A 26782-nucleotide genomic window follows, 5' to 3' on the forward strand; every position below is an offset into this window, starting at 1 on the left:
TGTTGGTTGGCGGAATGTCAAAAATCCCACTAGCAATTGATTTACGCACATATAGTTTTAGATCTCAAAGGAACGAACGATTAAAATTAAGTCAATCTTGATTTTCGGAATTGTACGTTAGAACGAAGTCACACATACTCGAAATCTTCATGTTTACTCGTCGTGTGTAGATTTCAAACTTCATTACCGGTTCTACTTGCACGCACCTCGTTACTTTACTCGAGGGTAAAGCGAAGCGGACTTACCTCTTTATTTTTCAATTTCCGCCACTTTAACTTCGCGATTCTGGCGCAGTTGATCTACAGTGAGTCTGTATTGCGATATAACGACTTTGCATTATGTTATCGTTCTCAACGAGTCAGCGAGCATAAAAACAGAGATAAGGGGATATCAGAAAACATCAGAACTTGTCCGTAAAGCGCACTTGGTATCCAAGAAAACAGCATTGCTATGATTATACATTATGTATATGTACAGTTGTATATTCAAGAGTGCACTTTAAAGTACAAGCCGACAAACATCATCAACGCATATTATTCAAAGAGAGAGTTTGCGTATATTTTGACTTCGAATAACTTGGGATGCTTCTCCTAGTATGATCGATCGACGATGTTTCGTGTTTACATTTTATAGAACAGCCAATTTCAAATGTGATACCGCGGCGTGAAGATATTACGGGAATATATTACCTTTACGAATTTACACTGTTGGCGCGAACCACAAATTTATTATATTTCAAGATGAATAGACGCGATAGAAAAATAATTTTCCGAAATAAGGATAGAAAATGTGCTCTACTTCCGAGAAGTGAAACGCTACAGTTTACTTTTCGCAAAACCGTCGAGAAAATAAAATATGCACGAAGAAGAAAATCTGAAGTAACCGGCCAAAATCGTGTAAGTGTGTTTCAGGCTTAGCATCTACATATATTATTACAGTGTAAGACGAGAATCTCGCATCGCCGAGGAGATCCACTTGACGCGATCCACCCACGCGGCGCAAAATCGCGCAAGTTGACTGCAAAGCGGGACGCGATCGTCGGTTCCTCGGATATGTCGGTTCGTGGAGCTCGTTACCGGGACACGATCTCTCGCGCGCGAATCTTCCGCCGCCGCGAGGATGGATCCGGGAATCACGCATGTCCGCCTTCGCCCCGTTATTCATAAGCAGCGCAGTAATTACGGCGAACTGTGGTAGCCCTCGGCTACCTTACCCCCGTGTTCCTCCGGCCGGGAACGTTCCTCCACCCACCTACCCGTCCGGATGTCCCGCGTGTATCATATCGCGTGTAACGTAAGCGCGCATATCCGGCGTATGCATTCCGCGTCACGGATCGCATCTATATGTTAATGCAACCGTACGGGCGCGGGCCGTAATTCTCGCTCAGCGCAACGCATCGCACCCACGCGTGCGTCGCGCGCCTCGGGAGTCTCGCGAAAAGCGCGCGAGCCGCGACTTCTACTTTGTACCCAGGAGATGAGAGGCGACTATGAGACTGATCCGAATAACAAGTTGTTCAGATGGACCAAGATTTTATCTTCATCAACATATAAGCCATTTCAATGAACTACGTAAAAAGAAATACACTATTTTGAACAATAAAATCTTGAGATAATTGTGTTAATTTTTAAGTAAAATTAATAATCTTTTTAAATATAAATAATTATATAATTAAATGTTATTTAATAAAGAGAAATTTTCAAAGTATCAGTTATGCGTGATGTTTTATAATAAAATTTTGTTTTATTGAAATTCTGGTCTAATTTATTTTTTAATTGAAATAAATTCGCATTTCTTGATATTTTGGAATAAAATTTTAATGTAAAGAGTAACAACATATAGATATATATAAATTTAATTTTATCAAGATAATTAAAATAGCTAAACATAAAAAGAAATATTTATATAAATTAGCGAAAAGTAAAATAGTGATATAACGAAAACTTTAATACGAGTAATTATAACGAAAGCTCATCTCTATTTGTTATGTATATTATGTATATTTGCGTTCTCGCAGAGCTAGTTTGGTTCGTTTGATTTATTATTTCAAATGCAGAAATCAATGTATCTTTATCCAATCCAGTTTTAAACGAGCCAACAACTCGCGCAACTTGTTGATGCAAATCACGAACGCGGGATAGGGATAAAAGAGTGATTATCATGATAAATTATTCAATCGAAATTACCATAAAAACGTGCGCGGAAAGGTTTACTCTACTTCTACGAAGCGGACAGATGCGAGATGTCATTCTACGCGGTGCTTTGTTCATCGGTCTGATAAAATCAGGACTTAATTATTTGACTCGCGATGTCAATCGGCGTTATACGCGGTTTCGATTTTAATTCGTCAACATATTATTCTTGTGCAATTATAAATAGTTGGCCAGTGCAAAAATCACGCTGCCACGACAAGAAGACGTTGTGATGCAAATTGCAAATCGACGATGATATCGAAAGAGCGATTATGCTAAATTATTCAGCCGAAATTATCATAAATACGTTCATACATATTTCACCATTTGCAAAAACAGTATCAACGAATAACTTTCCACAAAATGCAATCGATAAACAAGCTTGCTGCTAATCATACTCTTGGATATACTGTATTATTCGAATCCGTGAAACTTCTTACTCGATATAATCTTTTCAGCAACAATGCAAGTTAAATCCATGCCAATTAACACGATGAAATTAGAAAAACAATATTATGCTATGACAATTTATTTGTCAGGAAGATATCTAAAATGAGTCATAAAACCTTCGCTGTTTCTACCTGCCAAAATTCAAGTTTTAATTATTATACTGGCGAAATACTATATATTGTAGCATTTCTAGAAAAGTATGAAACAATAAGTTATTCTAATAAAAGAAGGCAACGAAATATTATACGATATGATGGTGCATTACATGTGCAAAATATAGTAATGTTACGAAGTAATTTACCATAATATTGTTCGTTATTATTTATTCGCGAAATGTAGAACAGAGCTCCATCGAAGAAGTTTCATTCGATCTCCCTCAATCGAGAACGCGCCGAGGAAAAGTCGATCGCATCTCGAACTGTATTTTATCATCTGCCTGAATCGAGGGTCCTTTCCTTCGCCCCGACATTTATGATCCACCATCGAGCACTCGACTGGCATTCATGGGAACAAAGGAAGGTACGCGGGTAAAAGTGGAGCCGAAAAATCTCGTTTCACTGTCGACGCGAAGAGCCTTCTCTCGTGTGGGCGATTCCACCCTTAACAGAAACCATGTTCGCGATGCATTCGAGTGCCCCCAGAGTTTTCTTTCTCCGCTTGTGACGTTGTACCAAGCAGAGTCGGATCCGCAATCTTGAGAAGCCGAAAGCAGTAGCTCAGTATGAGAAATAAAGAAAATGGTTTACGATAAAAAAAAATAGACTAGAAATTACAGAAGTAAGCAAGTTTAGCTCCATACGATTCTTTACACATGTTAATATTTATAAATCAATGTTTGTTAGAATCATTGTACTTTTAGCAATTCAATATCTTAAACTAAATGCTGTTTAAATAAAGATCAAAGTGTCATTTTACATAGAATTTTTAATTTAATCAAATTTTTGAATTTATTTAATTCTCATATTAAAAGTCTTTCATAAAAACCCGAAAAACGGTTTTTTTGACAAATTAATTCCTTAGATTTATATCCATTTGCTTCTCAAGTACAGATCTTTGAGCCTCGAAGCGAATATCAGGGATGAAATTTCATGACACGTGTTCTAATTTGGTAATATTGGGTATTATACATTGGTGGATCTAAGGAGGAGATCTGGCCTGTTATTAAATTAACCTTCGTCAAGACCTGTTATTAAATTAAGCCGTCGGCGATCATATATGTGTGTATATCGCGCGCAGTTAACTGTAGATAATTTTATGTTTGCAATTTTTTCGTATATCTCTTAAAATGCACATTAAAAGCCAACATTTACGCTGTCATTACGAGACTATTAAATCATATTTTTAATGACGTTTGCATGAATTGCATTTGTTTAAATTTAACGCGTAATGTATATTATTTATTTCACATAAAGCTTCTGTGACTTCTGAGATAAACTTCTTCATATCATGATAAAACCGACCCTGGTAGGAAATAAACGTCAAGCCATTAAAGCGCGAGTCCACGTGAATATATATCTGCGGGAAAATAATAATAACTCGGGGAAGTGCAAACCCTCTTTTCGGGCCACCCCTGTGCAGAAGGAGGAAAGTACGGGAAGGGGGGAAAGGGTGTTAAGGGACATAGGAAACACGACTTCAAAAAGGAAAAGGGAAAGAAAGGAAGAGGGAGAGTCGTCGTCGAGTACGTTTAACGCGTGCTCATTACGTACACGTGTGTATATACATATTTACATGTCGTGTGGCTTTAAACTTTTTTTTTCGTGCGCGTATCGCTCGTATACAGTTTTATCGAACGACCCATCGACGAGCCCGAACACCGATGCTTCAATAGAAAATGATGTAAACACTGTAAAGAGCTACAGCCATAGTAATGACAGCCATTAAGACCGTCCGTGAAACCAATCCGGTTTATTTCCGCGAGTTATCGTAGACAAGCGAGAAAAGTGCCACCGCGAGCGGACAAAGTAGTTTCGCACATCTAGTTTGCTTGTAATGTAAATTCCTTCGCCGTGTAATGACTATCAAAGTATGAGCCTCGTCGATCAATGCGAAATGATACGTCGAGTTGATGCATGATATCGTAATTTTTGCGTCTATACGCTCATTTATATTCCGATCTTCTAGTCAATAATTATTTTTACACATTTTGTAACTTTAGGTGTTTACATTTATATAAATTTTATTTCGATATTCGCGGAAGGGAAATATGAATTTTTTAAATTATTTCCTCTCAAGTTATTTGAGCTTTTCTGACAGATAATTTTTTAGCATCCTGTTTCTTTTTCAGAGATTAAGTAGGAAAGATTTTTTTCATGTTTTTCTTTTCAAGATATATTAAAATTTACCTAACTAGCAAAGTTATGCTAATTACAACGTATTAAAAAAATCGTAAAATTATATGAGGAATAACGAGATGTAAGATTTATAAAAATAATGAAAGTAAAATTTATTAAACTATAATCTATTTAAATAACAATACAGAATATAAAAAGAAAGTCATAGTAATAAATAATTATGAAGGTATAAAAATTGAAAAATATTCTTAATAATTTAATATTGAATAATTTATAGAATTTATAGTTTTTCTTTTCTCTCCCTCTTCCCTCTTTCTCTTTATTACTGATAACTAAATTAAAAATTATCTCTCGTTATGTCTCTTGAGCCTTTCATCCCTATATTTTAAACTTCTGATTTAAATATAATATATATTATTAGAACGTACTTGTGAGATATTTATAGTTAAGCATATATGACTATTCGGTTCATGAAATATTATATTAGCCAAACATATTGCACATATAATGTTTATGCTTGAGTGTACAGCTTGTATAACGGTCTATTATTGCAGTATTATCACGGGAGCTACACAAATATTTGCAATACTCTATTTCGAAATGCACTGTAGACGGTAATATGTGACATGTGCAAATTGTCCAATGTTTAAAATCACATTCATTTATCTGACTCAAATGTTTTAGTTTTTTTTAGCGATATTTGATTTCTGTTTTATATGTATACACTTTAAATTCTGAATAATATAAATACAAATTTTATAAATTCTAAATAATATAATTTGGAATAAAATTAACAATAACATACTTAGTTATTCAGCTTATAAATACATATTTATTTTATATTAAACAATATATGTTATTTTATTAGCTTTATCTCCTTTCCTCCTTATTATCAACAAAATATTAAATATCTCTGATTATGTTTTATATAATAATTTATATTATTATATAATTCACTGTTTCGAGAGAGTATGTTAATATATATATAAGTTTATTTATAATATATGAGCGGAACGTTCTATAAATATAACGAGAAATAAATTATATTTAATTATATTAATTATATTAATTACAAATATCTATAAGTTTTTTTTATAAAACAATATATTCAGGAAATAGTAACTTGCTATAATTATGTATAGAACTTTCAAAATATGTCGTGAAATATATGTAGAGTACCGTCACAAACCATTATGTTTTGCCAAGTTTAGGATTTTAACGCCGTGGCGTCGCGTTTAAGTACACCTCGACGGCTGCGTAAACGTGTGCGTACGCTTGTGCGCTCGGATAAATGCCCACCGAGGGTCTTTCCGTTTCGGAAAACATATCCCGAGCACTGTTTGCACACTACATCGGTTCGTTCTCTTTCCACGTTTTCTTCCTTTTCCATCGTGGATGCACCTTAAAGCGACGATGCGCTTTCCTCTCACCCGACGCCAGTATCGCGCGCGATACGTGTACGAGTACTCGGAGCGCTTGGGCTCATTCGGCCGAATACGGTCTGCGCGTAATTTACATGTTTCTAAACATAGCACGCGCGTGCAATAAGATTTCTCGAGCGAATTGCAGCACCAGCTTCTCGACGGCGCAAAGAGAGTGCGTAGAAACAACTCGTATTTTTTTTTTTTTTTTTTTTTTTTTTTTTAATAACGAGATACGAGACTACTTTTTTTCGAATCTGTCATTTAATTTGATAATTATCCGAATCGTCCTATACGTAAGCTAAATTATCTTAAATTTAAAATTTAGAAATTTTATAACTTATTACTTCCACGAAATGATTTATAATAAATAAAAAATCCTTCGATCCTATATATGCATAATACTTTCATCGTAGTAATTTTGATTTTTGATTTTTTTTTATACAAGGCAAGTCACATAGAATATAAATATGTTAAGAAATAGAAAGATCTTTTAACATTCTTTATGGAGTACTTGTTAAGGATACTGTTTTCCCGCAAACATATATTCTGCAATTTAATCTAGAGATTTAATATCACAATTTATCGTTCGAATAAATTTTGGATATTATTCATTTCGATTTAATCTACGAGCGATATCGAGAAGACATTTTTCTTGTTGATATCGAGAGGCATTCTTTGGCTATTTCATCGCGTTGGCGACCCCAAGAGACTTTTTCATAAGATATAATTCAATGTAATTGTCTCTAAATAAATATTATAATCTTTTTTTTTACTATAATTATTATAATTATTATAATTCATACATTATTATCAATAATAATATTAAAATAATTATTAGATGCAGTTGAATATTTTACAATTATTACTATTGAAAAAATGATAATATTATTCTAATAAAAATATGATAATACTTATAATTTAATAAATACACAATAATATAATATTTTCTTTATTATTTTTTATCTATTATACTTTATTCTATAGGAAAAATTAATTTTAATTGTGAATCCACTGTAATTCAAAGAGAGAAAATTTTAAATAATTTATTCTTCGTATAAAACACAATCGCCTAAATCTCATGTTTTAATGAGTGGCGGGCGCTCATTTTGATGATTTAAAAGATGGAACATAAAAGAACGCGTACCAAGAATATCGGAAAACCATGTCTAGCTGTTGTCTTGTCGATCGCAATAGGATAGTCCATCTGTCGTACATTGCCGTACATCTCTTACACTGCAACCAGTATGACACAATGATGACCACATATTGTTGGCTAACGCGAAAGAAAATAACTTTCATATAAAATGACTTTTTGATTCGTCGTCGGGACGAGCACGTCGTGTCGAGAACGAGCATGCGATCGATCTGTTTTTCGCGGACTGTTAAAGCCGAACGATCGTTTCGTTGTTGCAGCGTCGATGATAAAAGCAATGACGACACGGAACGACCGTGATCGTACTATCGATACCTCGAATAAGGCGGAAGAAGCTCCGTGAAACTTTACAGCGGATAAACTCAACGAATTACACTGAGCTCGAGAAATTGCCTTCGGCAGGCTATAAAATGTAGCGTTAGATTAACGAGCAAAAGCGATTCGTGGGAGCAGCTGAATAAAGGAAAGAGAATAAGGATACTAAACAAACTTTTGATTAGAAACTCGACAGACAATTTTTTCTATTAATTCGTGTCCTACATAAGAATCCTGTGATAGAACAGTGGTTTTCAATCTATGATACGCGTGTCCTCAAAATGTGTAAATAGTTTGTTGATATAATTATATTAATAATTTCTACAACTTATATATACAAATATGATCTTGATGAAAAATTTTACAATGAATAATTGAATAATTTCGTCGCGAGAACGCAAAATAAAAACAGATTTGGTCAAATCATTCAAGAGTTATAAAAATTTCATTCGACTCGTAATCGAATGTTATTTAAACGTAGCAGAAAAATTCTAATCGCATTAAGCAATAAGTGTGAAAAGAAACTTCAAGACGAACGATAAAATTTGAAAGTGTAAAAAGGAAAAAATTTTGAGCGACAACCTCGTCGACGGATACAAGACAATCTTCTATGCATCGCGACCAATCACGACCTAATTACGCATACCGGGTACGTCGTGATACGCATCGCCCGCGGCTCGTCGCGATGTAAATCCTATGGCGGAAAGAGGGAAGATCGCTCGTAACGCGCGCACCTACATGAAAATGGAGAACCGCCTAAGGCATTTTATTCCGGTTGAGCGGATCGGCTAGTCGATATTATTCAAAAATCCCCGCGCAGCCTGTGCTCTTATGCTTCCTTACCCTCAATTAGCAACGCGATATTCGAACGTGAAGCTTTATAGAAGCGATTTGCGAGTAACGAGGGAACTTTGGAGACTTATTACCAGTCGTGCGAGCACGATTTTTCTCGAATATTAAGTTATTCGCGTCTGGAGACGACTATGGCCTTGAAAATTTGAAACCTTTAATCTTAAAACGTCATGTTATAGGATTCGATAGAGCTCCGTTATTAGAAAGTTCTTTTAGAAGTTTCACAGTATTTTTACAAAAAGGGCAATATTTTAGAGGCATATTTTAAAATGTTTCAATGATGATTCTTTTCATTCTAACGTCTTATTAAAATATCAAGGAAATTCTAAATGGAAGAAATGTTTGTGCAAATTGCGAAGAAATGTCTGAAAAGAAAACTATGCATAATACGATTATTTTCAGTACGGTAACAACTGGCTGACTTTATCTGTTGTTTACACGGTTCTCCACCGAAGTAGATTAAAGTTGACCGAACCGTTGACAAAACCGGTCATTATAGTCTCCGACTTGCGCGATCAATTTACTGGTACAAGTAACGAAAACGGATCTTAAAGCAGTTCAATTTAGCCATCAATCTAGCTTTTTAACTTAAAAATTATATGTTTATAATTATATTAAGCTGTCAGTATGTTACTTTGTGTAATCCTTGATCGTCCTCGGGGGATTTCATCCGAGAAGAGGAAAAATCGCCTCATCTATCTGTCCATCTAACTGTATGTAGATTTCCGCACATTAAATGCATCTTGTAATCTTTGCATTGACTGCAAGATGCAGTCAACAGTTAACTAACACCATGCGATATGTTCGAATAACTCACAATATGCATTCCCGAAGGCGCATTCCCTCGTTTACACGAAACTCATCCGTTAAAGCCGCTTCAAGGTGTATATCAATGCGGGCTGTTTGAGAAAAATTGATATCGCCCGATAAAGGTTTTTACCGCTCTCTCCGAGGCTTTTCCCTTTTCCTCTCCACCTCCAAACATCCCGATAAATCGTTTGAATCTTCCTTTCTCATCCGCGTTTCATAGCTGGCCGTTCAATCTCGCGCCAAGGATCAATCGAGATTTTTCTCAGATAATTGAAATTTTGCGCCCGTATAGCTCTTCTCGCTGATACGGGCAGCTGAAAGGACACGAGCGATCGGGGAAATGGAATGGCGAGAAGCGTGAAATAGAACACCCGTCTCTGTTAATCCGCGGAATTCCATTCCAAAATGCGTTCCGTTATCTTTAGAATTATCAAAAAAATTTTAGCTTTCAATCCTAACAGATCTAAAAAGGAGTATTAAACAAAATGCCAAAAGAATTTTATCTTTATCTAATATCTCTACAAACTTTTGCAAAGATTGTAACGAGAAGTTGTTTGTTTTTTAAATCAATATATATATATATATATATATATATATATATATATATATATATATATTAAGGTCTTTAAAGTATTTAAAAATATTTATCAGTTTGTTTGTGTCACAGAACAAATGCGAATCATTAGGCGCGAAAGCATTAACAGCAACGCTGACATGCGGGGATAACGAGCTCCGTCAATTCACGCGTTTTAGTTACCGCGGCGAATAATCGCCGGTGTCAAAATTAACTGCAGTTTACGTTCGATTTGCTCGCGTTTCGTCGGGTCGCGAACGCGCGCGACAGTACAAATCGCTGGAATCGATAACCACCGGCTCCGTTTGATTAATACTTGCCCGACGGACGACACGATTTAACGACACTCATTCGCGAACGACGCCGACAACGCCGAGATTCTCAATCACGTTAAAAGCCTAATTACCCGGCTGACACTTTGCCCGCTATCGCGGCTTCTCAGTCTTGTTCCTTCGGCACAAGGTGCTCCATATTATTACCGTATTTTTTATCCACCGATAACTCTTTGATCAAAATTGCGGCGTTCTATATGCAAGAATGAAATAATCCTACGTAATCTAAAAGATCTATTTTTAATACGATTTACATTTCTTACAACTAATGGACTTGTGTCGTTTTCGAACTGTATTGTGATAGAAAAAAATTTCCCGATCTTTTAAATCAAGTATGTACTGATAAAATCAGATAGACGTAACTCGCTGTCACTTTGAAGACTTTATAAATTTTTCGAAATCTCAAGATTTGTTTTTATTTCACGCGATTTTATAAACCGTAACGCAAAAAAATTTATTTTTTTTTATTCGATGTTTTCGTTTTTCCCCTTTTCTCTTCTCTCCCCGCGGAGTTTTCGTATAGACGGTAATTTGACTCACCATCAGGAACCCATCAACGGCTTAATCTAATATCCGTTATCGTTGCACCCAGCGATCGCCTTCGAACTTTGCCGCGTCCTCGGGCTTCTTCGGAACTTCTGCTGCTTCCGATACTATGTAGGCGCGCACGTGGCGAACCTACAATAATAATTATCGTCATTATTACCGCGCTGGCTTACCGGTCGGACGCCCTAAACCAAAGTTAATTACCAGCCGCCGTGGCTAATTTAAATCAAGACTAATTGACCCGTCCCCCGACCCTTACCCCGTCGTCATTACCACGCTTACACCCTGCCCCTTCGCATTACGAAAGTTTCGCCGAAGTTGCATTATATATGACGAGACCCCTTGGACCAGTTCTCTCTTTCTCTCTTTTTCTCTCTCTTTATCTATCTATTTATCTCGCGAAATTTTGTGAAAGTCGCTACAAACTGATGACGAGTTTCTATGAATAGACGGAACTTTTTCTCTGTATAATGAGCCTTACATGCGATAACGTGACTTTGAAACCATGACTTTGTTTGTCGTGAGAGAAAGAGAGAGTTTTGTTTTTTTAACTATATAACAAAATATTTAGAAATTGATAATATAATATGAAATATTCCACTTCAAAAAATTATATAATTATTGTTAATATAAAGAATATTAATATATATTAATTGTTAATATTAAGAATATAATTCATAATAGAGAAATATGTATAATATACAAATATATATTTTTAAAATACAAAGAGAAATATTATACTTATATGAAAAATATCTAATATTATATATATCGGAGACATATATCGTAAATACGTATCACGAATTGTATATATATATATAACAGAGTTTCTTGATATTTTCAAATATTGAAACACGAGAACAGAAAGAAAATTTGTTATGCAATATAGAAGTGAACAAATTTAAAGATTACATAATTTTTAATTTTCGAAGATCGAAATAGTTAATTTGCATTTAAATTATTATTTTAATTCTGAAACAATAATAAAGATGGTCAAATAAGGATTTTATGAGAAAGTTTTTGAACCACTTGTCAAATCATGTATTATTTCATCATTTATTTAATTAGTGCAATGTGTGTAGATTTTTATTGGATCGAGAATAAAATGGAAATCAACAATAATTTCGATAGATAGCCACATGAAAGAAGGAGAAGGAAACCCAATTTATAATCGTAACTAGTCTGTAGAGATCGCTTCGAGGCAAACTAGCGTAATTGCAGAAAGTAAGTCACTCGCGTTCTCGTACAGAACTCGACTAGCTAGGTATAAGTAAATAACAAACAGTTTCCAGTAAACCCAGTTTGTAGTCATAGTTAGATAGGGAACATTGAGACGTGTTTTTGGTAACCCACGGGACTATTTCTATTGTTTAAACTTCCTCGCGCGTGAAATTAGTTTAAATAGCGAATTACATATGCGGTATCTCTATATACCTGTTTTGTTAATAACAATTTCTCGTGGAGAAAAACTCCATTCGAGAACTTGTGAAAAGAGAAAATTATATCATGTCGATATATTATTAACTTTATAAAATTAAATTTATTGATAGAGCATGAATTGAACTTGCATATAAATTATTCATTATTGGACCAGTTAGAGTAACAATATATGTATGTCAATGTATCACAGAAAATAACTCTTTTAATCAGTGTAAAAATAATGAGAAATACATAATATACGAGGCATATATTTTACATTACATTAAGTTACAGGATCAAGAATGTACGGAATGCTCATACTTTTCGGAATGTTTGCAAATTGTTCCGAGCGCGTTGCGGTTTAACGTTCGTCGTGTAATGTTAACGTTACCGTAACCGGGACCCACGTTGAGCCACGTAAATTCTGGCCTTAAGGCCTGGGCGTTTAATCGCGCTCGTTTAATTTCGAGGCGAATGTGTCTCGCGTTAAGAGGGCGCGTGCTTGCTCACCCCCGCAGGGAACGGCGGTTCTCTCTGTCTCAAGGGCGGCCGCGCGAAAAACCGTAGATTCTCCTCCGTCACGTTGCTGGCAGTCACCCACGCGCCCATTAAGGTCCCGCATGGCCGCTATGAGGTGCTTAAGGTGTCTCGTGAGGCACACACGGCGGTGCCGACCCTTTTATAATTAAGACGTTACTTTACGAGAGCGTGCGAGCGCACTGCATCGCACCACGTGCGCGTTTCTGTCGTCTCGACCCGAGACGAGAGGAACAAAGGAGGATATGTGACAGGTAAATGGGAGGCGTGCATTTTGCGCGACGCATAATTAATTAAATCGTCTCGGCGTCGAGACAGCGTACAAGGATAGAATAAAATGCGCGAGTAATGTATATATATATATTCAGAGTTCTCTTTTGTGGCGATATTCTCTTTACAGAACGAAAATGTGATATGATAGGGACTTGATATAAATGTTAAACTGACAAAGAGTAATAATAAATTGCTTATGATTATAATGAGATTACAGAAACAGAGAATTAATGTTTATTTTAAAAGTAATTTATGACTTTCCCTAATTGCTCACTTGTGACATTTTTATTATGCGGCTTAACGCTTTAGCAGAATGTCAGAGGAGTGAGACTGTGTAATACTGTAGCTAGCTAAAAGTACATTTAGACCATGATGAATCGTGTACTAGCCGAGACAAATCTGACGTCACGTGTAGTCATAATCTTTGCAAGAAACTACCGGAAACATTAATCTTCTTCTAATATGAATAAGTCTTGAAAGGAATGTAAATCGGATAAAGTATATGTACAAGTACATTTACAAAAGTACTTAATAAATCTTAATTAACTATTAATTAAGTGTTGACATATTTTGAAGAAAGCAATTATGAAAAGAAAAAATTGTGTAATGAAAAGTCATTATATGATTGATTCGTGCCCTTTGTATTGACATTCATACTTTGTAACAAAATAAAGTATATTCTGTCATGAAAAAAAATCGTAAAGATATGTATGAGATATTTTTCCAACGCATAACGTCTCGATAAAATATCGCGTGTTTGTTCGTGTCACAAGACTTTCGTTCTTCAACTCCAGCAATATTGAGCGAATTTTATCCGAGTGAGAAAAACGACCTCCGAGGTTGGCAATTCATTCGGGCGACCTTAGATGCTGCCGTAGATCTCGGCGTAGCCGGACGATAGTATCGGCGGCACTATATCGAGTCGATAAATCGACCGGTCCTTCGGTTTGCATTCGTATACTTATTTCGAGCTATTTGTCTCGAGTTTCGAGGGGGATTTCGGCGCAGCGATTTAAATCTTCCCGACTGATCCCGCGGGACAATCTCTCCTTAGAATGAGAGAAACTCCTAGAGTTTAGCAGTCGAAAAGGAGACGATATATGTAGAGCTTCGCCGATCGTAGAAACTAGATTGCGGAAACGATTATCTGTCGATTCGTGTGACTCGCCCACCTCCCCAACTTCGTTTTCGATTCCACGCGCAGAACGCAATTTACTAATTTACTGAAGTTGTGCTCGACGACGCGATACTTAGACCGAATCGTGGAATAATGTATTAGATTGTCGAGCACGATTCTCTCTCGTATTTCGTAAGACGAATGAGAGGCAGTTCAAGAATAAGAAATCTTTGTGCTATGCTTGTGCGGAGAAAAAAGTCAGCTCTATTTTAAAATTTTCATCTAACTTTCTAAATAAAAATAAACGAGTTATTATTTATAGAACAATATTAATTTTTTATATTAGATAAAGAAATATATTGTAATTGTGTACCGAAAATACATTTTAAAGATGTTGATACACTGGTATCTCTTTTATGAAAATCTTATTAGAGATTATTAGAGATTATATATACACAATTAATTTTCTTATTATAATTATTTAATGCTTTATTAATGCGTAATTAATTTGTAATTTTATAAAGTACTCTCTTAAGTAAAAATGTAAAACTGTTTAAACAAATTCTCTTTGAGATTCTAAATAATTCTAGAATTAAATTTTTTATATGTTTTATCACTATTACTGAGACTGATATCAAAAAACATTTCTTAAAAATTTTTTAATGACATACAATATCTACTTTGTTAACATCTTTCGTTTAAATACAAAACAAAATATTTGTTTTACGTCGCTACGTTAGTTCGTCACTCGTCTGTCGGGATGGCGAAAATTAAACGAGGCACCCGTAGATCGTTAATCGTTGACAGCGGAGACGGCAGTCTTCCGCTCGGAGGGCTCATTTTCAGGGTAGCCTGTCCGCAAGTCCTCAAGAGGTGGATTTTAATGAGAGGCCCGGGAGGTGTGACGTACAAATAACGCGAACGAAGCCGCCTCGTTTCGATGCGCCTATTTACGCGCTTATACAAGGTGTCTTAGAAGCACGAATTGTTTTTTTAAAGGGATATTAAAAAATCCCTTCAAAATATAAAAAACAAGTGCAGTACCTAAGCAAATTGGAGAGAAATATATAATATTGAGAACTATAAAATTATTTAAAAATAAAGAAATTTTAGCGAATTAAAACAGAACTTAACGAAAAAATTTAATTTAAAATTTAGCGTATAATAACCAGATAAAATTTAATTGAAAATTAAACCCTGCGCCTACTTTAGTCATTTTTCTTACAAGCATTTATATTCGAATTTATTAGGTATAAATATACATGTTCCAAGGCTTCTTTTCAAGCTGAGTTTTTCGTTTGATCTCTTATCTATGACTGCAAACATATCCAATAGTTTTTTTGGACATTCCATATGGGAATACATATTTATGTACTTTACGCAGATATAATATTTATCTGGTGCCATCGATTTCTCAAAATGTCCAACTAAAATTTTAAGTAGAATAGCAATATCAACTGACATACGATAAAAGCGTTTGCAATGCCGCTGATAATGCCGAAAAATAACAGTAACTCTTTTATGGTAACGGCAAGCTTCGCACGATTAAGATTCATATTTTAAAATATTTTCTCGTATACATGTCTCGATCTCTTGCCCCTGATTGCATGGACTGCTCTACAAGGTGTCTGAGAAAACTCGATATTTTTTGCAAGATATAATATATATTAAAAAATACAGAATTTTTGTAATAGTTGTACTGGATAAATAGAATAATGTGCTTTTTGTTAAAAACTACAATAATTTTTTTCTTTACCAAATTCAAAAACATATTTCCAGCTTTTAAATTTGCTTTTTAAATCTCTAGAGTGTGCTAAAATTCTATTATAAACGTTATTATAAACTCGTTAGAAAAATTATATGTAAAAATGTAGGTAAAAATATAAATATTTTATTCTAAATTGTACATGCAGTCAGGTTTTCACGTTATCTATAATATTTATTAATATATACATATATAATTTATTTATATTACGTATAATTTATCTATTTATTTATTGATGTATTCATATGAATAAAATATGACGCGATGCGAAAATATATTTACACCCTGATAGTTTTATGAGAGGCGCGATATATATTATAACGTCATTCGAAAAGCGAATACGTTGAGATCGAATGATTAACTATCGCCGCAGCACGTAATGAAACAAATTTTTAAGTTACGAACCGGAACTCTCATCCGACGCGGTCGCGAGATTGCATTTCGAGACAGCCGCGTTGATTAACTCCGGCTAACAACGCCCGCGGGAGCACCCGTTATACAATTCCCGCAAACATCGTCAAATATTCATCCTCCGCGCGCCGCCAGGCGGGAACGTCGATGCGCGGATCGACTCGTCCGCCGTTTACGTTTTTATCTCGGTTACGCGATGCACCCCGGTACTCGTTTCCGGGCACCCCGGGTACCGGGGCAATAAACGGTCCGCACACCGATCCACCCTTCTCCCCCCCCCCCGACTTTTACTCCGTTTCGTTCTGACAGCTATAAGTATTCACTGCGTGAATTTGGCGATTCCACTTCCAACTAGCTCTCCTGCTGGCTACCGATAACGCATTATCAAATATCAAAGAAATAAATAATTTTAAGAGTCGCGTGAGTCCTGTAAACATAAAATTTGTATTACCGGAAAATTAAAGGACTACGAGTGTTTAAGAAAAAAGTAAAATATGCATAAATACATATAATATTTTATATATAAATGTATGATTTTATTTTATTATATATTATTTAATAGGTTTAAGAAATTACATATTTTTATTATTAACTATTTTTTTTTTAAAGTGATGACAAAAAAAGCAATTAATAATTTGTAAATTTTATATATTTGTATTTTCGTTTAATTAATAAGTATTTTATCAAAATACATTTTATTGTCATTAATAAGATTTTTTTTAAATTGGAATTAAAAAATACAAAATTTATGCAATATAAATACTAATAATCTTATTCCTTTTTTATTTCTGCGATATATCGCATACATATTTGCGAAGAAAGATATAAAATGGTATAGAGAATTTATTTTAACAATAGATATTTTTCGATACAGATGTCAAATAGTCGTTATCGCCTGTTACTCTTTTCGCAGTAAATTCGACATAGACGATATTTTTTTGTTTGTAGAAACATGGCGAAACGTGATTGTTGATCGAGCGAAACAAACGATGCTTTGTTTCTAATGTCATGCCGTTTTAATAAATAACGTGCTGATCGATAATAGAAATCGTATAACGCATTCCCGGCCTCGAATCGGTCTGGAACCGCACGCGAGCATCGGCGTCGGCGTCGGGAACATACACGCGCAAGCTGTCTCGATTTGTTCTTCCTCTCTCTCTCTCTCTCTCTCTCTCTCTCTCTCTCTCTCTCTCTCTCTCTCTCTCTCTCTCTCTCTCTCTCTCTTTCATCGATAGTTAACCAAATTAAACGTAATTTGAATTTCGTTTGAAATTCAATCGAGATGCCCTGCGACGAGCCGCCGGCGGGCGCGTTATCGAATAAAAATATCGAAAATTCCACGTGCGCAACGGCACAACGGTCACGTTCGCCGAAGCTACCGAACGGAATTTCCGAAATTCCGGACGCGATCGAAGCGAGACAGATTGACGGAGAGATTTATCGAAGGAAGGAGAGAAAGAGAGAGAAAGAGAGAGAGAGAGAGAGAGAGAGAGAGAGAGAGTTTGAATCGGTTGAAGGCGAAGCAGAATGGAGTGGATTTTTGTTTGGCGTAGTTCCCAATCTTCTCCCTTCACTTTTTACTGCTTTACAACCGAGAAGCGCGCGATTTCCGCAACGCATTGTACGCTAAACTCGATTCGCGAATATTGTTTTTATCGCTACCATACGAATTTATCGTTTTCATTATCCGCTGCTTTTGCAGCAACGGATTGAACTATGGTTCCAAGCACAAACTAATTTCGAAATTATTCTGCATCCAATAAATGACACAAATTAAATCTCGAAATATCGATCTTTATGTCTCTGCATATGATTCTACTACTGTTTTTTTTTCTTTTTTTTGTTTAGGCGTAGCTATGGGACAACTATGTACATCATACTGTCAAATAGGTACGTGATGTGTGATATGGCCTACAAGCAATTTATCGTTTGTCAAATCGTCGGTGAACTCCGTGAAACAATCGAACATGTATCAGACAATTTGTGAGAACTTGTATGTACGTTATTGATCAAAGCTATCGCGTCGTTCGACCGAATTACGAAGTCCGGACACGACACGGAACATGGAGATAACCGCGAGAGTAATTGCGGTAGTTGGGTAGTAGATAGAACTGAAACCCTAAACCGCTTAATTGCCGTTAGAATAGAGATAGATTCTTTGTTTGTCTTTTTACCTGCTTCTTAATTTTCTTACACCTCTATTTTTATAATATTAATTTTATTGTATCAAGTTTATAGAAAAGATATTGAGATCTACGTATATGTATTATAATTTTGTTTTATCAATATTTTTAAGTAGTAAAATAATAAATAGTACAAAATAATAGTAAAAAATAAAATTTACTTAAATAATAATCTCATAGATAAGTGTTCAAGATTGTATCTCTAATATCTTATTTATATAATATTATTGTACAACATCTACATATAAATATCACAAAAAGAAAAATATAAAAACTGATGAATTTTTCATGTATGACAGTTTCAGAGCTTAAAAATATTACTTAATATAATTTTTTAATTATTATTATTGTATATATTTTTTTGTGGATAATAATCGAATTTAATTAATATAAATTAATTAACTGTAAAACGTGCTATGAATTTAATATTTTAATTACGATTATAAACTGAGATTTTTTAAAAAATGAAAGAAGAATAAGTTAACTTTTTTCGCAGACCGATTTTACAAAATGAAAACAAATACGGGAACCGAAAAGAGACGGTGTAACAAGCGATCCAAAATGACATTATTCGCTTCTAGTTTAGATCCCGAATCACGATCCGTTTGAGAACTCGTGAGACGCACGAATAGAGCCGGACTTCCTGTTTCAGAATGGACCGCTAAAGCCCGTTATAAGCTGGCGGAAAATCTCCTCGGTCTTCGCGGTAAAGTTTGCGCGCAGTTTGGTCAGGCAGTTTGCTCGCTAGGATTTCCTCGCCAATAGGATGTGTCGAGTCATTGAACTGTATTACGGATGCGCGGAAGCGATACGGAAGCATTCGGAAACCGGACGGATCGTAACGCAATGACACGACGGACGGATCGCGTTCGCAAATGCGGATCGATCGCAACGGCGATTAACTGAGATCGTAATCTGTTTAATTCCTGACCCACGAAACGTCCTTTGTGTTTGATTAACTCGCGCCAATCTGTGCTAATTGTTTTGCCAGATCAGTCGCGATCGTGCCGTAAGGTCAAGCGTTCTGATCGAGCGGCATCAATCGGCCAAAACGTAGACTTTGAAATCGACCCTAGTGCGATGCATCGAATATCCCAATCAGGCAAAGTAAATCCGATGTCACGTTCCTGATAACCACGTCGTTATCCTGCGTCAATGCCACCATTGACATCGATGGACGGATAACTGATTGACGCGTCACAAAAGAAAATGAGAAATGCGATAATCATAAATTCTCATAGTTAAAATGACTTTATCAAATGGCTTACGACATTATGTCATCTCGAATAATAATATAGAGAGGGAGAGAGAGAATTTTTTTAAAATTATTTTTTAATTATAAATATATAAAAAAAGTATTTAAAAAATCCATCTTATATATCTTTCATACTTTTTCCTATATTTGTATGTGATTTCTTACACTTTTATGCGATTGTCTAATAGATGATAGAATATGGAAATTCGTAGCCATGACACTCGATGTTTATTGTCACGTATTATTTGCATTATGTGCAAAAAACATGACGTGGTTGCATCGAAAAATTCCAGTAGATTGAGAAAATATAAATCTATTAATTGCACGCAAAACGTGTGATAAATGCGACTTGATATTTTACTGCACACGAGAAATTCTTGTGAAATTTTTAATAAATTTGAAATCTTTCAGTAGGAAAGAGAAAGATAAAAGTCGCAACACAATTATGGCAAATGACCCAACTACAATACGCTATTATTTAAGGAAACAATTAATGCAACAAGAGAGAGAGAGAGAGAATTTGTATGACGGAAGAGAAACGAGAAGGAAATTATAAAAGAGAGAATTAACTAAATTTGCAATCATAAGTTTGCGCAAATATTAATTTACCATAGTTTCTCGGCTCACAATAAGCTTAAGTACTATTCTGTTCTATAAGTTTTACGTTATTATACAATGTTACCTTCTATCCACGTGCGATATGCGCGTCACAATCATCTTAATATACCTACCTATCTGGTATATGCACAGCATAGATTTCGCGTTTATACATGTTAGATCGTGTTTTCATACCCGCGAGAGTCGCGTAATTATACCATAACATTGCGAATGCGTGGAAGTGGGAATACGTTAGTACGTCAGAAATTCCATCGCAAATGTCGAAACGGCGAACCACATCGCGCATTTCCACGCGTGACCACGATATTCGATAAAGGTTCATTTCGTCCCATGAAAATTGGATTTTCCGGGGTGGTGCTACGTGCGGCGCAACATATGCAAGCGTGATTCAGTTCAGCAATGTATCCAGGAAAGTAATATTTGATTTCTCTCGCGCAACTCGTTTGTTTCGCAGAAAATTCGCTGCTGCGATATAATTTAACGACCCTGTTACCCCTTCGTGTTTTCAATCGTACCTACAAATATATATTTCCCTCCGATTATGAACATGCGTACATATCTTATAACGCAAAACACACATAATTCGCACGACACAAGTCGACTTAGATACGATAAAAGTTGATTTTTATCTTTTGTAGTAGTTATAAACAGAGTACTTGGTATGTATGTAAAGAGCAACATAGTGTTTAACGTTTTGAATTGTCCATTTTATACTTAGCCCTCATGCTTCCATAGTTTAATTCAAAATTTAAATGCATTTTGATCCGAGCTTCTCCCGAAATTGTTAATTTCAATATACGTTTATTTCATTAAACGTCATCAAGCGCGATAGTTGATAGCCTTTAATTTCGAGACAAGGAATGCTCCTGACCCTCTCAAACGGACCGCGGAGATGAATTACGTCAAAGTAAATTGATTTCGAAGCAATCTCCTGTTCTGCTTCCTGCGGGCGGAAGGCGATGTCGGATTTATGAGGAAAGCCCAAGATCCTGGATGATTTTTAAAAATATTATAGTTTTTAAAAGTATATCCTGCCAACTGTATGTTTTGATTTTGTGAAAAGTATCTTGAAATTTGCTCTAGAAAAATAGACCAAGACAAAAAAATCAGGGAACATATTTGAATTTCTTTTTTTCCTGAAAAAGAGAAGTTTATACAGTAAACTTGTACAGTAAAAGCTTTGCCAAAGATTGTAGTTGAATTATAAAATACTTCCATCGTATACGTATATTGCGCGCTTTTTTCTACTTTAATTCTGGTTTCTCGCAGATATCCTTTTCCATCTAGCCCCGAATAGAGACATTAAAATATTCCACGAGGGGTATTGCACACGCGTGTCTCCCAGTTCTCGTAGCAGCGACTTGCACTTACAGTTTACTTTAGACGAGCTCTCTGCCACAATATAATCTCATTATTCCGCGAATACCTGAATGAGGCGAGCGAGAAAATATACCGGCTGCCTCTCGCCCGGATCACGCTCGACCCGGTCTCTTTCCCAACCTCTGCTTTCTTTCCTTATCCCGGTGGCTTCCAGGAAATCTTTACTCGTGAACTCTAGATTTAGTTGAACACCAACACACATACAACATACAACACATATAGCCTCGCAAATATCTTCAGACGCCTACACGTGTTTGGTCAGATTGAGCGTGAAATACAAAAAAAAAAATCAACCTCACACATACATGAATGTACATTTGCGTGTATGTGCGTATATCCAATATAAAATAACGCGCGAGTTAACCGACACGCACGATAATATAAGAATATCTAAAAAGAATATAAGCGAGCTAAAAACAATTTTTTATTATTTTAGCAGAAAACGGAAATGATTTACTTTAATCAAATTCAAATTATGTTTTCCTTTTCTAAAGAACTTTTATAAAGATCTTGATTATAATGTATACCTATAATGTTAAACTGCATATTTCAAAAATGTTTTATTATCTTGGAAGATTGTTATACGAATTCTTTTCGCAACTTTTTTTCGAAAAAAGAATTTATATAGAAAATTGGTTGCATTGAAAGCGTCGTTTATGTCACAGACAAATTTTTAAAAATTTAAATCTATTCATTCATATATATATATATATATATATATATATACGTTATGTATGGCAAGAGCGTCGCGCCGATATTGATGTTTTTGTTAGCATTTTTTAAAAGTACCATGGCTACGGCGGGAATTTATGAAATTCATCTTTAAACCTCGGGTACGTTCCTGCGCGCGACGCGGTCTTTCTGCCAAGGAAAACACCGCCGCGTTGCGGAAGATTAATCTACGTCCGCTGTTAGGAACGGCGTCGCTTAAAAAGAATCCGTACAACATGGACGTCATAAGGTTAAATCGCAGTGCAGAGGGATTCACTCTCTTGAATTTTCCTTGGGATATAGAAGAGATTTAAATTCATAGTGTTTTATATTTTCCGCAAGGTAAAAGTTTCGAAACTAATTTAATATTACACTCAAGAGTTTCTCAATAAACAACAAATATAAAAAATTTATCCATAATCCGTTTACACGTAAACCGCTGTTAAATATACATGAGAAATTGGAGAAAATATTTTATATTAATTATAAACGTGTAATATTTATACATATATTTATACATATTAGATTTTGTTACAATGCGGATTTTCGCATTTTGCGAATGAGATAAATCATTATGAAAAGTTTATCTACGTTCCTCCTAAATTTTCATGTCGCGTTTAATAGAACGCTCTGACAGCAATATGGGTTTTGTAAAACAGAAAGTATTAGGTCAGCTCAATAAAAACAAGTGCTATAAAATTCCACGTCATTTTGCGTAATCTTTCTCAGTAACGATAATGTGCCGAGAATATGGATGACTAAAAATACGCTCGCACGTAGTCAAGGTTAAAATAACCTCCAGAATTTATCCCAGGTCGAGCCGGATACCGAGCTATCAGCCTCTCAAATTAACATCGCGTGGACATTGCTAAATTTTGAAATTAGATGCTATAAATAATTCTAAAAATATAATATCTAATAAAATCGCTGTCGATTGTTCATATCAATCAAGCTATTTTCAAAACTATATTTAATATAAGAAATTATATTTGTTAAAATAACCTAGATAATCTTATTAGACACACGTACATTATCTGGCTATTAAAAAAATTCATCTCTGCTTTTAAAAATTGCACATGAATAAATTACAATAGTACTTTATGTTGTTATGATTCTAAATCCCAGAAAAAATATATGACATTAATAAACACTTTCGCGTCGCACGTGGTTACAAATTGACAATGATTAAGACGCAAAGGAAGTCCTGATCGGATGCTTGTTAATGATGCCTACCGATTGGATATAAACGGATTACACGCAAATATCTCGGCGTCTAAATCATGCGACTTCCGACCGCCGTACTGCGCCGCATCACTCGCTTAGGGACAGTCGGCCGATGAATGGAACTAGGATGAATGACAGATTCGTCTAAAGGACGCTTGTGAATGGCGCGTATTAGCACCCGCGTGTCGTATGTGTACGCGCAGTCCCACACGTTGCGTCGGAAGCGCGTGTCTCTATATATACGCTAAAATATAAAATGTAAAAATGTAAGATATTTAAAAAAAGGGCTCAAGAATCACAAGAGAATATTCCCTGACTAATTCAAAGTCAATTTTTTTCACAATGATATCGAGACGTCAAATATTTATTCTTTTATTTTATTATATTGCAACTTTATCTCCTCCAAAGATGATGATAGATGTGAACCCATCTTTCTTTTTATATATTCGTTTGTACGATTATTTATTCATACATTGGCGAGGTTTTTTTATGTATGTTTACTACTTCCGTATTACTTGATGTGTGACATTATTAATTCGAAACAACATCGAATACAAAGTTATTTATAAATTGTTCGCAGATATGTAACAAGATAATTACGTTTTTAATTATTCTCATTTCCGTGTTTACTTATATTGCTGAATGTAAATATAATCGAGATCTTTTTGTCATTTTTCACATGCATTGAAAATTATATTTTAAAAATTTGTTATTTTTCTTCCCTTATTTTACAAAAGAAACTATTAATACTTAAAAAGTATTAATAATCTCAAAACAAATAAATTAAAAATATATGCTCTTCAGGATTTAAAAAAATATATAAAACATATAATAATTTTTAATATGAGAAGCAGGAAAAAGTCTGTCCAAATAATTATATTTCAAATAATTATATTTCAGTAATGCTGCTTTGAAATAAAAAAGTATATTCGTATTTACTGCATAAAAACTTTTCGTCTGGACTTTCCGATAAATCTAGAAAACCGAGCTATCCAGTAATTAATTATTATATTGAAAAATATAATATAAATTAAATAAATTTGAAATTAAACTTTTGATAAAAAATAATAATAATAAAAGCATAATCTCATAACAAAGATATTTTATATTGAAAATTATAGGTTTTTTGTGAGTTGGACTGTAATTACAGAATATTAAATTTCTTGCAACAGACTTTATTTTCACTTGCCATTTAATTTAACAAAAAGGTATGGAATCATTATACACTCCGGATACCAATGATTTTACATAATTGTTCCCTTTTAACTGTTATATACAGCATTAACATATAATAACGAATGAATTGAAATTACATTTTCATTTTTCCGAATATTAAATCTCAAATAGATTCCGGTGCAAGTAGACAGCCGCGAGCGAATTAATTTTGCATACACTCTCGCTCACGTTTTCACACTTCTACATATAATCATGTGCGACAAAAAAAATCACTTTTTTCTCTCTCTCTTTTTTTATTCGTGCGGATGTGATCAGTTATAGAAGAAAAGAAAGAGAGAGAAAGAGAGAACGCCATTAATAATTAGAATAAAGTTACCGAGCAACCGGAAGACAGAAATTGGCAGAGGTGGAATTATCAGGTAAGAACGAGATAAATAAGGAGGGCGTGCGTATCTTGCTTGCTTCGACAGCGCATAACCGCTAAATCTCTAACCATCCAGTGTTAAAATGAGCACCGGCCATGAGAAAAGGATTAATTTTCTCGGATGCCTGTAACCGTAATTATAGGATCGACGTGAACCACTTTCGCACGCGATCAGGATAGTGTGCGAACTATAAATGCGCGCGCGCATGTGACCAGTGCAAATCTTTACTTAGGAAATAGAAAGATGTAAATTCAAGATGTAAATTCATCTCTTTTTATATCAGGAGATGCTTGCAAAGGTTTCAGCACTTTCAGGATAAAATAAGGAAGTATATGTGGAAAGAAATATACATATAAATTTAGTCATACAGGTTGTGTAACTCGTATGTAAAATTAAGAATACAATTTTTTTTATTTACATAAGAAACTTTCAAATAAAATAAATTAGAAATTCAAGATCATCTCTTACCAGAAAAAGCAAAAGATTCAACACTTTCAGAATAATTAGATAAGAAAAGTATGTATGAAGAGAGATATGTAAATTTTTAGTCGCAGATTTGTATAATATATGAAATAAAAAAATATAAATTTTTTTTATATATAAACAACTGTTAAATAAAATAAGATTAGATACAATCTTAATTTATATTCTTAAATACGAAAATATATTTTGTTTATAAAATATAAACATTACATTCTCTTACATGTATACTTAAGATTTCATTTTTCGATTATACTGATATTATATCGAACCACTTTGTGTTAAAAAAGATTTAAAATTTGTATATGAGAATAAATAAGAAAAAAATAAGAAAATATTATTAATTATAATATTAAATGCCCTTATATTTTATGAAACATGTACCATTAGTAGAACAATTGATTTATAATATTACTTCATGATCGAAATGAAAAAAAAGATACATTAGTCATTTACTAATAAGCGAATCATCTACCTTAATATGTATCTATTCTAAAAGACGTAATGGACATTTGTGACAGTCTCGATACTCGTATGCTATATCACTCGGGGTGAGAAATATATTTTTACTCCCTATAGTTCGTTTTTGCTCTGTTTTTTTTTATTATCGTTCACTGTCTATTCTCGCGAACTAGATGCGCGATGTTCGAAGTCGTAAATATCAACGTTGCACGTGCATGCGAGATAGAACCAATTGTTGTCTCTTTCTCTCTCTCTCTTATATCGGAAAACAAATATTTTTCAGCGCGGTTATTCGACGGCTTTAAATATTTGACATACACACGTTTCTCGCGTCAACTTCCTGCTCGATGCGGTTTATTACTACATATCAATATGGTTTGCAATGCGTAAAAAATACATATAAC

The 26782-nt window shown here is 34.6% G+C and overlaps 1 protein-coding gene across 2 annotated transcripts in view; it reads left to right on the forward strand.

The window, feature by feature from the left end:
- Window positions 1-26782, forward strand: part of LOC140668705 (netrin-1) — a 184152-nt gene that overhangs the window by 148838 nt on the left and 8532 nt on the right. The window contains exon 5 of one of the 2 annotated variants that reach the window (XM_072897951.1): window positions 18313-18354. The exons of the other annotated variant lie outside the window; for it this stretch is intronic. Within the exon in view, the coding sequence (XP_072754052.1) occupies window positions 18313-18354 (42 nt within the window). The remainder of the gene's footprint in view (window positions 1-18312; window positions 18355-26782) is intronic. 2 annotated transcript variants of the gene reach the window in all.

This window comes from Anoplolepis gracilipes, chromosome 8, assembly GCF_047496725.1.
Source record: "Anoplolepis gracilipes chromosome 8, ASM4749672v1, whole genome shotgun sequence".
NCBI classification, from domain to species: Eukaryota; Metazoa; Arthropoda; class Insecta; order Hymenoptera; family Formicidae; genus Anoplolepis; species Anoplolepis gracilipes.